Below are 16,037 nucleotides of genomic sequence, written 5' to 3'. Positions count from 1 at the left end.
ACAGGTACTTGTAGAGTAGAGGATGACAGGTACATGTAGAGTAGAGGATGACAGGTACTTGTAGAGGATGACAGGTACATGTAGAGGATGACAGGTACATGTAGAGTAGAGGATGACAGGTACATGTAGAGGATGACAGGTACATGTAGAGGATGACAGGTGCATGTAGAGGAGAGGATGACAGGTACTTGTAGAGGATGACAGCTACATGTAGAGTAGAGGATGACAGGTACATGTAGAGGATGACAGGTACATGTAGAGTAGTGGATGACAGGTACATGTAGAGTAGTGGATGACAGGTACATGTAGAGTAGAGGATGACAGGTACATGTAGAGTAGAGGATGACAGGTACATGTAGAGGATGACAGGTACATGTAGAGTAGTGGATGACAGGTACATGTAGAGTAGTGGATGACAGGTACATGTAGAGTAGAGGATGACAGGTACATGTAGAGTAGAGGATGACAGATACATGTAGAGTAGAGGATGACAGGTACATGTAGAGGATGACAGGTACATGTAGAGGAGAGGATGACAGGTACTTGTAGAGTAGAGGATGACAGGTACATGTAGAGTAGAGGATGACAGGTACATGTAGAGGATGACAGGTACATGTAGAGTAGAGGATGACAGGTACATGTAGAGGATGACAGGTACATGTAGAGGATGACAGGTGCATGTAGAGGATGACAGGTGCATGTAGAGGAGAGGATGACAGGTACTTGTAGAGGATGACAGCTACATGTAGAGTAGAGGATGACAGGTACATGTAGAGGATGACAGGTACATGTAGAGTAGTGGATGACAGGTACATGTAGAGTAGTGGATGACAGGTACATGTAGAGTAGAGGATGACAGGTACATGTAGAGTAGAGGATGACAGGTACATGTAGAGTAGAGGATGACAGGTACATGTAGAGGATGACAGGTACATGTAGAGTAGTGGATGACAGGTACATGTAGAGTAGAGGATGACAGGTACATGTAGAGTAGAGGATGACAGGTACATGTAGAGGATGACAGGTACATGTAGAGTAGTGGATGACAGGTACATGTAGAGTAGTGGATGACAGGTACATGTAGAGTAGAGGATGACAGGTACATGTAGAGTAGAGGATGACAGGTACATGTAGAGGATGACAGGTACATGTAGAGTAGAGGATGATAGGAACATGTAGAGGATGACAGGTACATGTAGAGTAGAGGATGATAGGAACATGTAGTGGAGAGGATGACAGCTACATGTAGAGTAGAGGATGACAGCTACATGTAGAGTAGAGGATGACAGGTACATGTAGAGTAGAGGATGACAGGTACATGTAGAGAGGAGGATGACAGCTACATGTAGAGTAGAGGATGACAGCTACATGTAGAGTAGAGGATGACAGGTACATGTAGAGTAGAGGATGACAGGTACATGTAGAGGATGACAGGTACATGTAGAGTAGAGGATGACAGGTACATGTAGAGTAGAGGATGACAGGTACATGTAGAGTAGTGGATGACAGGTACATGTAGAGTAGAGGATGACAGGTACATGTAGAGTAGAGGATGACAGGTACATGTAGAGGATGACAGGTACATGTAGAGTAGTGGATGACAGGTACATGTAGAGTAGGGGATGACAGGTACATGTAGAGTAGAGGATGACAGGTACATGTAGAGTAGAGGATGACAGATACATGTAGAGTAGAGGATGACAGGTACATGTAGAGCAGGGGTGTCAAAGTCAAATGGACGGAGGGCCAAATAAAAAATTTAGCTACAAGCCGAGGGCCGGACTGTTCGAATGTTCATTGAAAAATTTTTAAATGACGCATATAGTCTAGTGAACCTAATTGAACCTACTGAAAACCTAACAAATATATTCCAATATGATCAGATAAATAAAGCAATATTTTCTTATGGCTCTGTCAGTAATCTTTAATTTTCAACAGACACAAAAGACAAATTTCCTTTATATAAAAATCCCCATAACATGAACATTAAATGAAAGAAACCGGTATTCAAGGCACCATCAGTAGCCTATATTTTCTATTTTAGCAAAAGTGGGCTAAATTTACTTCAAAGAAAAAAACAATAATAGCAATTTTCTATCATCCACTCAACTGAAATATTTTTAAAATATAATTGGATTGAAATACAATAAAATAAAGTGCAAAAATCTATTAATCAAAAACAACACTTTGTTTAAGGAGAAGTAACATGCAGTGAAAACAAATATTAAACTTTAACTTTTAAACTTGAACTGAGTAAAAACTCTAAATATGTGATTGCACAGTAGCCATCGCACCTCTGTGTGATAAGGCAAATCACCATGCTCCGTTTCTAACTCCGTCAGAAATGCCTTGAACTGGCGGTGATTCAAACCTTTGGCTCTGATAAAGTTAACTGTGCGCGTGATGATGCTCATTACATGCTCCATTTTCAAGGCTTTACCGCACAACGCTTCCTGGTGTATGATACAATGATAAGCTGTCAGCTCACCTGTCGCGTTTTCCTCTTGCATCTTTTCCCGTATCTTCGCCACCAGTCCGCTCCTGTGTCCACACATCGCAGGTGCTCCGTCGGTTGTCAAACCCACGAGTTTTTCCCAAGGCAGCTCCATCTCATTTACACATCTTGACACCTCTTCATACAAATCATGCCCCGTAGTTGTGCCATGCATAGGACGTAAAGCCAAAAACTCCTCTGTCACGCTTAGGCTGGAGTCCACTCCGCGGATGAAAATTGACAACTGGGCAATGTCAGAAATGTCGGTGCTCTCATCCACAGCCAAGGAATATGCAATGAAATCTTTTCCCTTTTTCACAAGCTGCTCTTTTAGATTGATGGACAACTGGTCTACTCTCTCGGCAATGGTGTTTCTGCTCAGACTCACATTTAAAAAGAGTTGCCTTTTTTCTGGGCAAACTTCGTCACAAACTTTAATCATGCAGTTTTTGATGAAATCCCCCTCCGTAAATGGCCGGGCTGATTTAGCGATCTCTTCTGCCAAAATAAAACTGGCCTTGACAGCAGCCTGGCCTTGTGATTTGGCTTTTTTGAACAGAGCCTGTCGAGATTTGAGGCCTCGTTTTAATTCCTCTGCCTTTTGTAGCCTTTGTTCCATGTCCATATTCTTGTTTTTGTCCGCGTGTTTCGTTTCATAATGTCGTCTCAGATTATACTCTTTCAGTACCGCCACACTTTCTCCACACAGAAGACACACAGGTTTTCCAGCTACCTCCGTGAACATATACTCCGACTCCCACCTTGTTTGAAACCCCCGGTTCTCAGTGTCCACCTTCCGTTTTGCCATTTTTGATGGGTATCTGAAAGTTAATTTTACTGTGATGCTGACGACTGCTGTGCCAATAAATATTGAAATGAAGCAGCCTACTGCTCGGTGCGTCACCGTTGCATTGTGGGAAATGTAGTATTGGTGCGTGTAAAAGATCTGCGGGCTGCCGGCTTGCTGCGGTCTGCGGGCCGGTTCTAATAATAAATCAAGATCATCCCAGGGGCCGTAAAAAACCTTCTCGTGGGCCGGATGTGGCCCGCGGGCCTTGACTCTGACACCCCTGATGTAGAGGATGACAGGTACATGTAGAGGAGAGGATGACAGGTACTTGTAGAGTAGAGGATGACAGGTACATGTAGAGTAGAGGATGACAGGTACATGTAGAGGATGACAGGTACATGTAGAGTAGAGGATGACAGGTACATGTAGAGGATGACAGGTACATGTAGAGGATGACAGGTGCATGTAGAGGATGACAGGTGCATGTAGAGGAGAGGATGACAGGTACTTGTAGAGGATGACAGCTACATGTAGAGTAGAGGATGACAGGTACATGTAGAGTAGTGGATGACAGGTACATGTAGAGTAGTGGATGACAGGTACATGTAGAGTAGAGGATGACAGGTACATGTAGAGTAGAGGATGACAGGTACATGTAGAGTAGAGGATGACAGGTACATGTAGAGGATGACAGGTACATGTAGAGTAGTGGATGACAGGTACATGTAGAGTAGAGGATGACAGGTACATGTAGAGTAGAGGATGACAGGTACATGTAGAGGATGACAGGTACATGTAGAGTAGTGGATGACAGGTACATGTAGAGTAGTGGATGACAGGTACATGTAGAGTAGAGGATGACAGGTACATGTAGAGTAGAGGATGACAGGTACATGTAGAGGATGACAGGTACATGTAGAGTAGAGGATGATAGGAACATGTAGAGGATGACAGGTACATGTAGAGTAGAGGATGATAGGAACATGTAGTGGAGAGGATGACAGCTCCATGTAGAGTAGAGGATGACAGCTACATGTAGAGTAGAGGATGACAGGTACATGTAGAGTAGAGGATGACAGGTACATGTAGAGAGGAGGATGACAGCTACATGTAGAGTAGAGGATGACAGCTACATGTAGAGTAGAGGATGACAGGTACATGTAGAGTAGAGGATGACAGGTACATGTAGAGGATGACAGGTACATGTAGAGTAGAGGATGACAGGTACATGTAGAGCAGGGGTGTCAAAGTCAAATGGACGGAGGGCCAAATAAAAAATTTAGCTACAAGCCGAGGGCCGGACTGTTCGAATGTTCATTGAAATTTTTTTAAATGACGCATATAGTCTAGTGAACCTAATTGAACCTACTGAAAACCTAACAAATATATTCCAATATGATCAGATAAATAAAGCAATATTTTCTTATGGCTCTGTCAGTAATCTTTAATTTTCAACAGACACAAAAGACAAATTTCCTTTATATAAAAATCCCCATAACATGAACATTAAATGAAAGAAACCGGTATTCAAGGCACCATCAGTAGCCTATATTTTCTATTTTAGCAAAAGTGGGCTAAATTTACTTCAAAGAAAAAAACAATAATAGCAATTTTCTATCATCCACTCAACTGAAATATTTTTAAAATATAATTGGATTGAAATACAATAAAATAAAGTGCAAAAATCTATTAATCAAAAACAACACTTTGTTTAAGGAGAAGTAACATGCAGTGAAAACAAATATTAAACTTGAACTTTTAAACTTGAACTGAGTAAAAACTCTAAATATGTGATTGCACAGTAATGTTCACTTGTTTGAGGTTGAGGGTGATACTTGGTGGTGTCCCATCTTTTCCACAAGTTCATCAATGTTCGGGGTAAGGCTCTGAGCTGAGGAAATCCTCAGAATTGAGTGGAGGTGTTCAGCAGTAAGTCGACTTCTGTGTGATGTTTTGTTCAGGTTCATCAAAGAAAACAGTTGTTCACACAGGTATGTGCTGCCAAACATAGACAACGTTTGAGCAGCCTGGATGCGCAGCTGGGTCTACTCTCTCGGCAATGGTGTTTCTGCTCAGACTCACATTTAAAAAGAGTTGCCTTTTTTCTGGGCAAACTTCGTCACAAACTTTAATCATGCAGTTTTTGATGAAATCCCCCTCCGCAAATGGCCGGGCTGATTTAGCGATCTCTTCTGCCAAAATAAAACTGGCCTTGACAGCAGCCTGGCCTTGTGATTTGGCTTTTTTGAACAGAGCCTGTCGAGATTTGAGGCCTCGTTTTAATTCCTCTGCCTTTTGTAGCCTTTGTTCCATGTCCATATTCTTGTTTTTGTCCGCGTGTTTCGTTTCATAATGTCGTCTCAGATTATACTCTTTCAGTACCGCCACACTTTCTCCACACAGAAGACACACAGGTTTTCCAGCTACCTCCGTGAACATATACTCCGACTCCCACCTTGTTTGAAACCCCCGGTTCTCAGTGTCCACCTTCCGTTTTGCCATTTTTGATGGGTATCTGAAAGTTAATTTTACTGTGATGCTGACGACTGCTGTGCCAATAAATATTGAAATGAAGCAGCCTACTGCTCGGTGCGTCACCGTTGCATTGTGGGAAATGTAGTATTGGTGCGTGTAAAAGATCTGCGGGCTGCCGGCTTGCTGCGGTCTGCGGGCCGGTTCTAATAATAAATCAAGATCATCCCAGGGGCCGTAAAAAACCTTCTCGCGGGCCTTGACTCTGACATATGTGATGTAGAGGATGACAGGTATCCCCACTCAACACACATACACCCCCCCCCCCACTTTTGACCAGAGTCAAAAGCCCCGTGGGGTAGTGCACTAAATAGGTAATAGGGTGCCATTTGGGATGACGACATACAGACGGTGGTTTTAAGCCTGTAGACGCAAGCAGGAAGTAGTACACAACTACACACGTGTCATTTCCTGCTCCCCCAGAGGACATCATGTCTCTTCCTGTTTATTATCACATTACTTCTCAGACTGTTAATTCACTATTTATTATTCATGGCTGTATTCATTATTCATTATTTATATTAACTATAACCCTGTCTATTTTACACTTCCTGTTTATTATTAATGACCTATATTAACTATAACCCCTGTCTAATGTACACTTCCTGTTTATTATTAATGACCTATATTAACTATAACCCCGGTCTAATGTACACTTCCTGTTTATTATTAATGACCTATATTAACTATAACCCCTGTCTAATGTACACTTCCTGTTTATTATTAATGACCTATATTAACTATAACCCCGGTCTAATGTACACTTCCTGTTTAATATTAATGACCTATATTAACTATAACCCCTGTCTAATGTACACTTCCTGTTTATTATTAATGACCTATATTAACTATAACCCCAGTCTAATGTACACTTCATACTCTTCATATAATATTATGTATAACAGCGGCGGCGGTGGGAGAACTATAGACACTCTTCATATAATATTATGTATAACAGCGGCGGTGGTGGGAGAACTATAGACACTCTTCATATAATACTATGTATAACAGCGGCGGTGGTGGGAGAACTATAGACACTCTTCATATAATATTATGTATAACAGCGGCGGCGGTGGGAGAACTATAGACACTCTTCATATAATATTATGTATAACAGCGGCGGCGGTGGGAGAACTATAGACACTCTTCATATAATATTATGTATAACAACGGGGGCGGTGGGAGAACTATAGACACTCTTCATATAATATTATGTATAACAACGGGGGCGGTGGGAGAACTATAGACACTCTTCATATAATATTATGTATAACAACGGGGGCGGTGGGAGAACTATAGACACTCTTCATATAATATTATGTATAACAGCGGCGGCGGTGGGAGAACTATAGACACTCTTCATATAATATTATGTATAACAACGGCGGCGGTGGGAGAACTATAGACACTCTTCATATAATATTATGTATAACAACGGGGGCGGTGGGAGAACTATAGACACTCTTCATATAATATTATGTATAACAACGGGGGCGGTGGGAGAACTATAGACACTCTTCATATAATATTATGTATAACAACGGGGGCGGTGGGAGAACTATAGACACTCTTCATATAATATTATGTATAACAGCGGCGGCGGTGGGAGAACTATAGACACTCTTCATATAATATTATGTATAACAACGGCGGCGGTGGGAGAACTATAGACACTCTTCATATAATATTATGTATAACAGCGGTGGCGTTGGGAGAACTATAGACACTCTTCATATAATATTATGTATAACAACGGGGGCGGTGGGAGAACTATAGACACTCTTCATGTAATATTATGTATAACAGCGGCGGCGGCGGTGGGAGAACTATAGACACTCTTCATGTAATATTATGTATAACAGCGGCGGCGGCGGTGGGAGAACTATAGACACTCTTCATATAATATTATGTATAACAACGGCGGCGGTGGGAGAACTATAGACACTCTTCATATAATATTATGTATAACAGCGGTGGCGTTGGGAGAACTATAGACACTCTTCATATAATATTATGTATAACAACGGGGGCGGTGGGAGAACTATAGACACTCTTCATATAATATTATGTATAACAGCGGCGGCGGTGGGAGAACTATAGACACTCTTCATATAATATTATGTATAACAGCGGTGGCGTTGGGAGAACTATAGACACTCTTCATATAATATTATGTATAACAACGGGGGCGGTGGGAGAACTATAGACACTCTTCATATAATATTATGTATAACAGCGGCGGCGGCGGTGGGAGAACTATAGACACTCTTCATATAATATTATGTATAACAGCGGCGGTGGGAGAACTATAGACACTCTTCATATAATATTATGTATAACAGCGGAGGTGGGAGAACTATAGACACTCTTCATATAATATTATGTATAACAGCGGCGGCGGCGGTGGGAGAACTATAGACACTCTTCATATAATATTATGTATAACAGCGGCGGCGGCGGTGGGAGAACTATAGACACTCTTCATATAATATTATGTATAACAGCGGCGGTGGTGGGAGAACTATAGACACTCTTCATATAATATTATGTATAACAGCGGCGGTGGGAGAACTATAGACACTCTTCATATAATATTATGTATAACAGCGGAGGTGGGAGAACTATAGACACTCTTCATATAATATTATGTATAACAGCGGCGGCGGCGGTGGGAGAACTATAGACACTCTTCATATAATATTATGTATAACAGCGGCGGCGGCGGTGGGAGAACTATAGACACTCTTCATATAATATTATGTATAACAGCGGCGGCGGCGGTGGGAGAACTATAGACACTCTTCATATAATATTATGTATAACAGCGGCGGTGGTGGGAGAACTATAGAGACTCTTCATATAATATTATGTATAACAACGGCGGTGGTGGGAGAACTATAGACACTCTTCATATAATATTATGTATAACAGCGGCGGCGGCGGTGGGAGAACTATAGACACTCTTCATATAATATTATGTATAACAGCGGCGGCGGCGGTGGGAGAACTATAGACACTCTTCATATAATATTATGTATAACAGCGGCGGCGGCGGTGGGAGAACTATAGACACTCTTCATATAATATTATGTATAACAGCGGCGGCGGCGGTGGGAGAACTATAGACACTCTTCATATAATATTATGTATAACAGCGGCGGCGGAGGTGGGAGAACTATAGACACTCTTCATATAATATTATGTATAACAGCGGCGGCGGCGGTGGGAGAACTATAGACACTCTTCATATAATATTATGTATAACAACGGTGGCGGCGGCGGGAGAACTATAGACACTCTTCATATAATATTATGTATAACAGCGGCGGCGGCGGTGGGAGAACTATAGACACTCTTCATATAATATTATGTATAACAGCGGTGGCGGCGGCGGGAGAACTATAGACACTCTTCATATAATATTATGTATAACAGCGGCGGTGGTGGGAGAACTATAGACACTCTTCATATAATATTATGTATAACAGCGGCGGCGGCGGTGGGAGAACTATAGACACTCTTCATATAATATTATGTATAACAGCGGTGGCGGCGGCGGGAGAACTATAGACACTCTTCATATAATATGAACAGTGGAGGTGATGGAAACACGGCTGTAACAGCCTCAGCACTGTTTGTTTCCATAGGAGGAGAGAGAGAGAGAGCTGTTGCCATACCTCCTTTCCCCCAGTGGGATACCTCTGTTAATGCTGACAGCAGGGTCTGAATCATCTAGGATGGGAGGAGACGGAGGTTGGGTGTGGAGGGATCACAAATGGCAACGGGCCGGATGGTTTGATAGGGCTTGACGGACCAGAGAGGTCAAGTGGCAGCTGACCTATAACTTCTGAGGCTGACCCCTCTCTGCCTGTTCTCTCAGTGATCACTCAGCCCAGAGACTGTCCTCTCAGTGATCACTCAGCCCAGAGACTGTCCTCTCAGTGATCACTCCGCCCAGAGACTGTCCTGTCAGTGATCACTCAGCCCAGAGTCAGTCAGCCCAGAGTCAGTCAGCCCAGTCGGTCAGCCCAGAGTCGGTCAGACCAGAGTCAGTCAGCCCAGAGACAGTCAGCCCAGAGACAGTCAGCCCAGAGACAGTCAGCCCAGAGTCAGTCAGCCCAGAGTCAGTCAGCCCAGAGTCAGTCAGCCCAGAGTCAGTCAGCCCAGAGTCAGTCAGCCCAGAGTCAGTCAGCCCAGAGACAGTCAGCCCAGAGACAGTCAGCCCAGAGTCAGTCAGCCCAGAGTCGGTCAGCCCAGAGTCGGTCAGCCCAGAGTCGGTCAGCCCAGAGTCAGTCAGCCCACAGAGAGCTGTGTGTTGGTGTTCTGTGTATAACATTAGTGTGTTCAGGCTATAGAATACAGTCTGACTGTGAGATACTTTTTGAAATGCCATCCTCTGTCACTTAAGCTTGACACAAATTCAATGTTGTTTTGGCGGCCGGCCCGGAGATACAGGCCTGCTTGACTTTACCCATCACAATAACAATGCAGCAAAAGGAGAATGGAGGAGCATTACAGAGAATGTAGGCTGACAGCCACGCAGCAACCAGTTACTGAGCAGTACTGTGAAGTCAAGAGGCAGGACTGATGACTGTGTTACTGATACAGGAAACTGACTGACAACACATTTCACAGGCTTTTCTAGGGTCTCACTACTCCAAAACATACATACATATGGACAAAGACGCACGGGCACGGACGCACACACACACACACACACACACACACACACACACACACACACACACACACACACACACACACACACACACACACACACATTGTGGTCCCTGGTTAAACACTCCCTCCTCTTCCTCCCTCCCCTCCCTTCCTCACTCCCTCCCTCCCTCCCTCCCTCCCTCCCTCCCTCCCTAGTTGACTGAGTAAAACTAAACACTCTCTGGGACTCAGTCTCCATGCTACTCTAATGGGTGCTAGTCTAGACAGATACAGTTCCAGACATGCTACTCTAATGGGTGCTAGTCTAGACAGATACAGTTCCAGACATGCTACTCTAATGGGTGCTAGTCTAGACAGATACAGTTCCAGACATGCTACTCTAATGGGTGCTAGTCTAGACAGATACAGTTCCAGACATGCTACTCTAATGGGTGCTAGTCTAGACAGATACAGTTCCAGACATTCTACTCTAATGGGTGCTAGTCTAGACAGATACAGTTCCAGACATGCTACTCTAATGGGTGCTAGTCTAGACAGATACAGTTCCAGACATGCTACTCTAATGGGTGCTAGTCTAGACAGATACAGTTCCAGACATGCTACTCTAATGGGTGCTAGTCTAGACAGATACAGTTCCAGACATTCTACTCTAATGGGTGCTAGTCTAGACAGATACAGTTCCAGACATGCTACTCTAATGGGTGCTAGTCTAGACAGATACAGTTCCAGACATGCTACTCTAATGGGTGCTAGTCTAGACAGATACAGTTCCAGACATGCTACTCTAATGGGTGCTAGTCTAGACAGATACAGTTCCAGACATGCTACTCTAATGGGTGCTAGTCTAGACAGATACAGTTCCAGACATGCTACTCTAATGGGGGCTAGTCTAGACAGATACAGTTCCAGACATGCTACTCTAATGGGTGCTAGTCTAGACAGATACAGTTCCAGACATGCTACTCTAATGGGTGCTAGTCTAGACAGATACAGTTCCAGACATGCTACTCTAATGGGTGCTAGTCTAGACAGATACAGTTCCAGACATGCTACTCTAATGGGTGCTAGTCTAGACAGATACAGTTCCAGACATGCTACTCTAATGGGTGCTAGTCTAGACAGATACAGTTCCAGACATGCTACTCTAATGGGTGCTAGTCTAGACAGATACAGTTCCAGACATGCTACTCTAATGGGTGCTAGTCTAGACAGATACAGTTCCAGACACTCCTTTGAAAGTGTAATATTTACTCCAAACACTTTGCTGCTGAAGGTACAGTAGACGCTTGATAAAGTTCAGTGTGTCTGATGATTAGGTGTAGTGGGGATGTTGGGCACGCACACACACACAACCGCACAACACACACATGTACACACACACACACACACAGGCTCTCTCTATCCCTCAGTATTGGCTTGGTCTTCTATCACCTGTTTTTACCACGTGTAACCTGGTCTTTCAGACAGTGAGGAAGTGAGCCTGCCCTCTACTGGTGGCTGAGTGTAACTTCACACAGTTTCACTACTTGGTGTTGTAGTGTTGTAATACATTATTAACAATGTAATAATACCTTCATCATACACCAGCTGTTGTAGTGCAGAGAAACCAGATAATACCTTCAGCAATGTCTGGTGTAGTGCAGAGAAACAAGTTTGTTGCCCAAAAACATATTTTGGTGTAGAGAGAGCCAAATGTAGCTTATAACATCAAGGTCCAGACAAAGATCCTCAGTACTCTAGTCTGGCAGTCCTGTCTGAATTCTTGGAGACGTGGTCATGAGATTCTTATAAATGGTAAGACAGTGTAGTCTATTAGTCATCTCCGTAGCCCACTGCTGAGGCTGAGCTGGAAGACAGACATGGTCTGTTGATGAATAAGAGGTTGAATTAATTCAGTATCGTTACCATCATTCATTCTCTCTCTATCAGCAGCTTCCAGCTGTGAGGGTGACAGTCCATGAATGGTACACTGGGGGAGGTTCATCATACTGTGCGTGTGTGTCCGTGTCTGTCTGTCTGTCTTACACACTCTGTCTGTCTGTCTGTCTGTCTGTCTGTCTGTCTGTCTGTCTGTCTGTCTGTCTGTCTGTCTGTCTGCCTGCCTGTCTGTCTGAACCACTGAGCCAACATTGAATAACTAGGAACAATATTCTAGCCTGCTACTGGTTTTAATCAGCTGAATTTAGGCTGTGCATTTAAATATGTAGTCTATCAAATCAGAATGTCTGTGGTGACTTGTCCCATCCAGCTAAAGGGATGGACGTCTGGTTTCCAACAAGCCAACAAAAACGGACGAGGGCAAAAAGGCAGTAATTGCTCATTTGGTCGAAAATGAGTTAATGTCATTATTGCTACATTAAATACATGCTTAATCATGTGGACAAGTATCCTGCCTCTATTGTGTTTTGGAGAAAATAGGGGTCATGTTGGCAGTAACTGCATAAAGTTACTGTGAAACCAACGTAAATTAAAGCTATTTTTCTCAGTTCCACGCTATGAGCAGTTACTGTCTTTTTGCTTGGTAGGGCAGTATAATTGTCTGAAGTCAAACAATAGGCTGCTAGGCTGCTATTCTTGTAAACATGACCATATAACAGGCTATTTATAGACATTGAATTTCTTCTTCCAACCAGGGAGTGAGGGGAGCACAGCTAAGCACATGGAGAACCCAGAGAAGGGGGAGACATCGACGGGCTTTAAGCAAAGCTACTTACAGTGACACCATCCCAAGTGGCAGCACCAGTGGAGCTTGAAGCACTTCCCGTGGCTGTGTGTTGCGCAGATGGACAGTCCGTCGCACGGGAGAAAGTCCGGTCTCCCCGCGCAGCTCCGGGCCAACGCCTGTGCCTCGTCCAACTTCTCGCTCTTCCGTCCGCCCGACGCGGCCATCGCGCAGCGCGCACCCCAGGATCAAACGCACGCCATGTAACCCATCAGAGAACGCAGCTTTAGCCCACCAGCCAAAAATGGTGTGGAATTTCGGTTTTGGTCCCAAAACCTCAGCAAACGCCAAATGTCTAACCAGGGAGGAAACTCCAAAGCGTGACGCAAACGAGTTAAATGTGGCACCGTTGTAGCGGCACCGTTGTAGCCACCCCCCCCCCCCCAAGCAGCACAGAGAGAATCAAAATGCGATGAAAGTTCCAGTTCCAAGAACGATTGACAGCTTGTTTTACGTAAACATCTGGATCTCCAGCCGCTGGAATTATTTTCTGTAAACGTCGACTAGGTTATCTCAGCCAGAGAGATTTCCGTGGCGTGTCCCGTGTCAGGCTTTCATTTGATATAGCCAGCCTTCTATCAGCCTGACAAGAGACTCCTCTGTCTGTTGATGAAGCCCTCGCCGTTTCCTTCCTCTTAGGCTATCCCCTCCTCCTCTCTCTTTCTCTCTCTCCAGTTCGGCTCAGCCATAAAGGAAGTCCGATATTTAGTCTATTGTCCTCATTTTTGGCTGTAATAGCCTTTCCTCCGAAATCATGACTGATTCAGATGAAAGTAATCATGTAAACAAAGCCTATAATTTGAATCAGAAGCAACCTTTTTCAAGATAAATATAGGTAATTCTGTTAACGGATCCTTCATTTTTTATTTTTTTTATTTGATTAATTTAACCTTTATTTAACTAGGCCAATCAGTAAAGAAAAAAATCTTATTTACAATGAAGGCCTAACATAAGGTGAGAAAAAATATATAGGACAAAACACACATCATGACCAGAGAGACACCACAACACTACATAAAGAGAGACACCACCATCCTACATAAAGAGAGACACCACAACACTACATAAAGAGAGACTCCACCATCCTACATAGAGAGACTCCACCATCCTACATAAAGAGAGACTCCACCATCCTACATAAAGAGAGACTCCACCATCCTACATAAAGAGAGACACCACCATCCTACATAAAGAGAGACATCACCATCCTACATAAAGAGAGACTCCACCATCCTACATAAAGAGAGACACCACAACACTACATAAAGAGAGACTCCACCATCCTACATAAAGAGAGACTCCACCATCCTACATAAAGAGAGACTCCACCATCCTACATAAAGAGAGACTCCACCATCCTACATAAAGAGAGACTCCACCATCCTACATAAAGAGAGACACCACCATCCTACATAAAGAGAGACTCCACCATCCTACATAAAGAGAGACTCCACCATCCTACATAAAGAGAGACTCCACCATCCTACATAAAGAGAGACACCACCATCCTACATAAAGAGAGACACCACCATCCTACATAAAGAGAGACACCACAACACTACATAAAGAGAGACTCCACCATCCTACATAAAGAGAGACTCCACCATCCTACATAAAGAGAGACACCACCATCCTACATAAAGAGAGACACCACCATCCTACATAAAGAGAGACACCACAACACTACATAAAGAGAGACACCACAACACTACATAAAGAGAGACACCACCATCCTACATAAAGAGAGACACCACAACACTACATAAAGAGAGACACCACCATCCTACATAGAGACACCACAACACTACATAAAGAGAGACACCACAACACTACATAAAGAGAGACACCACCATCCTACATAAAGAGAGACACCACAACACTACATAAAGAGAGACACCACAATCCTACATATAGAGAGACACCACCATCCTACATAAAGAGAGACAACACAACACTACATAAAGAGAGACACCACAATCCTACATAAAGAGAGACATCACCATCCTACATAAAGAGAGACACCACAATCCTACATAAAGAGAGACAACACAATCCTACATAAAGAGAGACACCACCATCCTACATAGAGACACCACAACACTACATAAAGAGAGACTCCACCATCCTACATAAAGAGAGACTCCACCATCCTACATAAAGAGAGACACCACCATCCTACATAAAGAGAGACACCACAACACTACATAAAGAGAGACTCCACCATCCTACATAAAGAGAGACACCACAATCCTACATAAAGAGAGACACCACAATCCTACATAAAGAGAGACACCACCATCCTACATAAAGAGAGACACCACAACACTACATAAAGAGAGACACCACCATCCTACATAAAGAGAGACACCACAATCCTACATAAAGAGAGACACCACAATCCTACATAAAGAGAGACACCACCATCCTACATAAAGAGAGACACCACAACACTACATAAAGAGAGACACCACCATCCTACATAAAGAGAGACACCACAATCCTACATAAAGAGAGACACCAAAATCCTACATATAGAGAGACACCACCATCCTACATAAAGAGAGACAACACAACACTACATAAAGAGAGACACCACAATCCTACATAAAGAGAGACACCACCATCCTACATAAAGAGAGACACCACAATCCTACATAAAGAGAGACAACACAATCCTACATAAAGAGAGACACCACCATCCTACATAGAGACACCACAACACTACATAAAGAGAGACACCACAATCCTACATAAAGAGAGACCACCACCATCCTACATAAAGAGATACACCACCATCCTACATAAAGAGAGACACCACC

General features: G+C 43.4%; 1 protein-coding gene across 1 annotated transcript in view; it reads right to left on the bottom strand.

Annotated features, from left to right (window-relative positions):
* The window catches only part of LOC139532793 (UPF0524 protein C3orf70 homolog A), a 34,007-nt gene extending 20,473 nt beyond the window's left edge, over positions 1-13,534 (bottom strand). The window contains exon 1 of the mRNA XM_071330843.1: positions 13,211-13,534. Within this exon, the coding sequence (XP_071186944.1) occupies positions 13,211-13,385 (175 nt within the window). The 5' untranslated portion in view covers positions 13,386-13,534. The remainder of the gene's footprint in view (positions 1-13,210) is intronic.
* Positions 13,535-16,037: the final 2,503 nt, after the last annotated feature.

This window comes from Salvelinus alpinus, chromosome 10 (assembly GCF_045679555.1).
Source record: "Salvelinus alpinus chromosome 10, SLU_Salpinus.1, whole genome shotgun sequence".
Classification (NCBI taxonomy): domain Eukaryota; kingdom Metazoa; phylum Chordata; class Actinopteri; order Salmoniformes; family Salmonidae; genus Salvelinus; species Salvelinus alpinus.
Note: the sequence above shows the minus strand (reverse complement) of the source record. Positions and strands in the feature narration are given on the sequence as shown.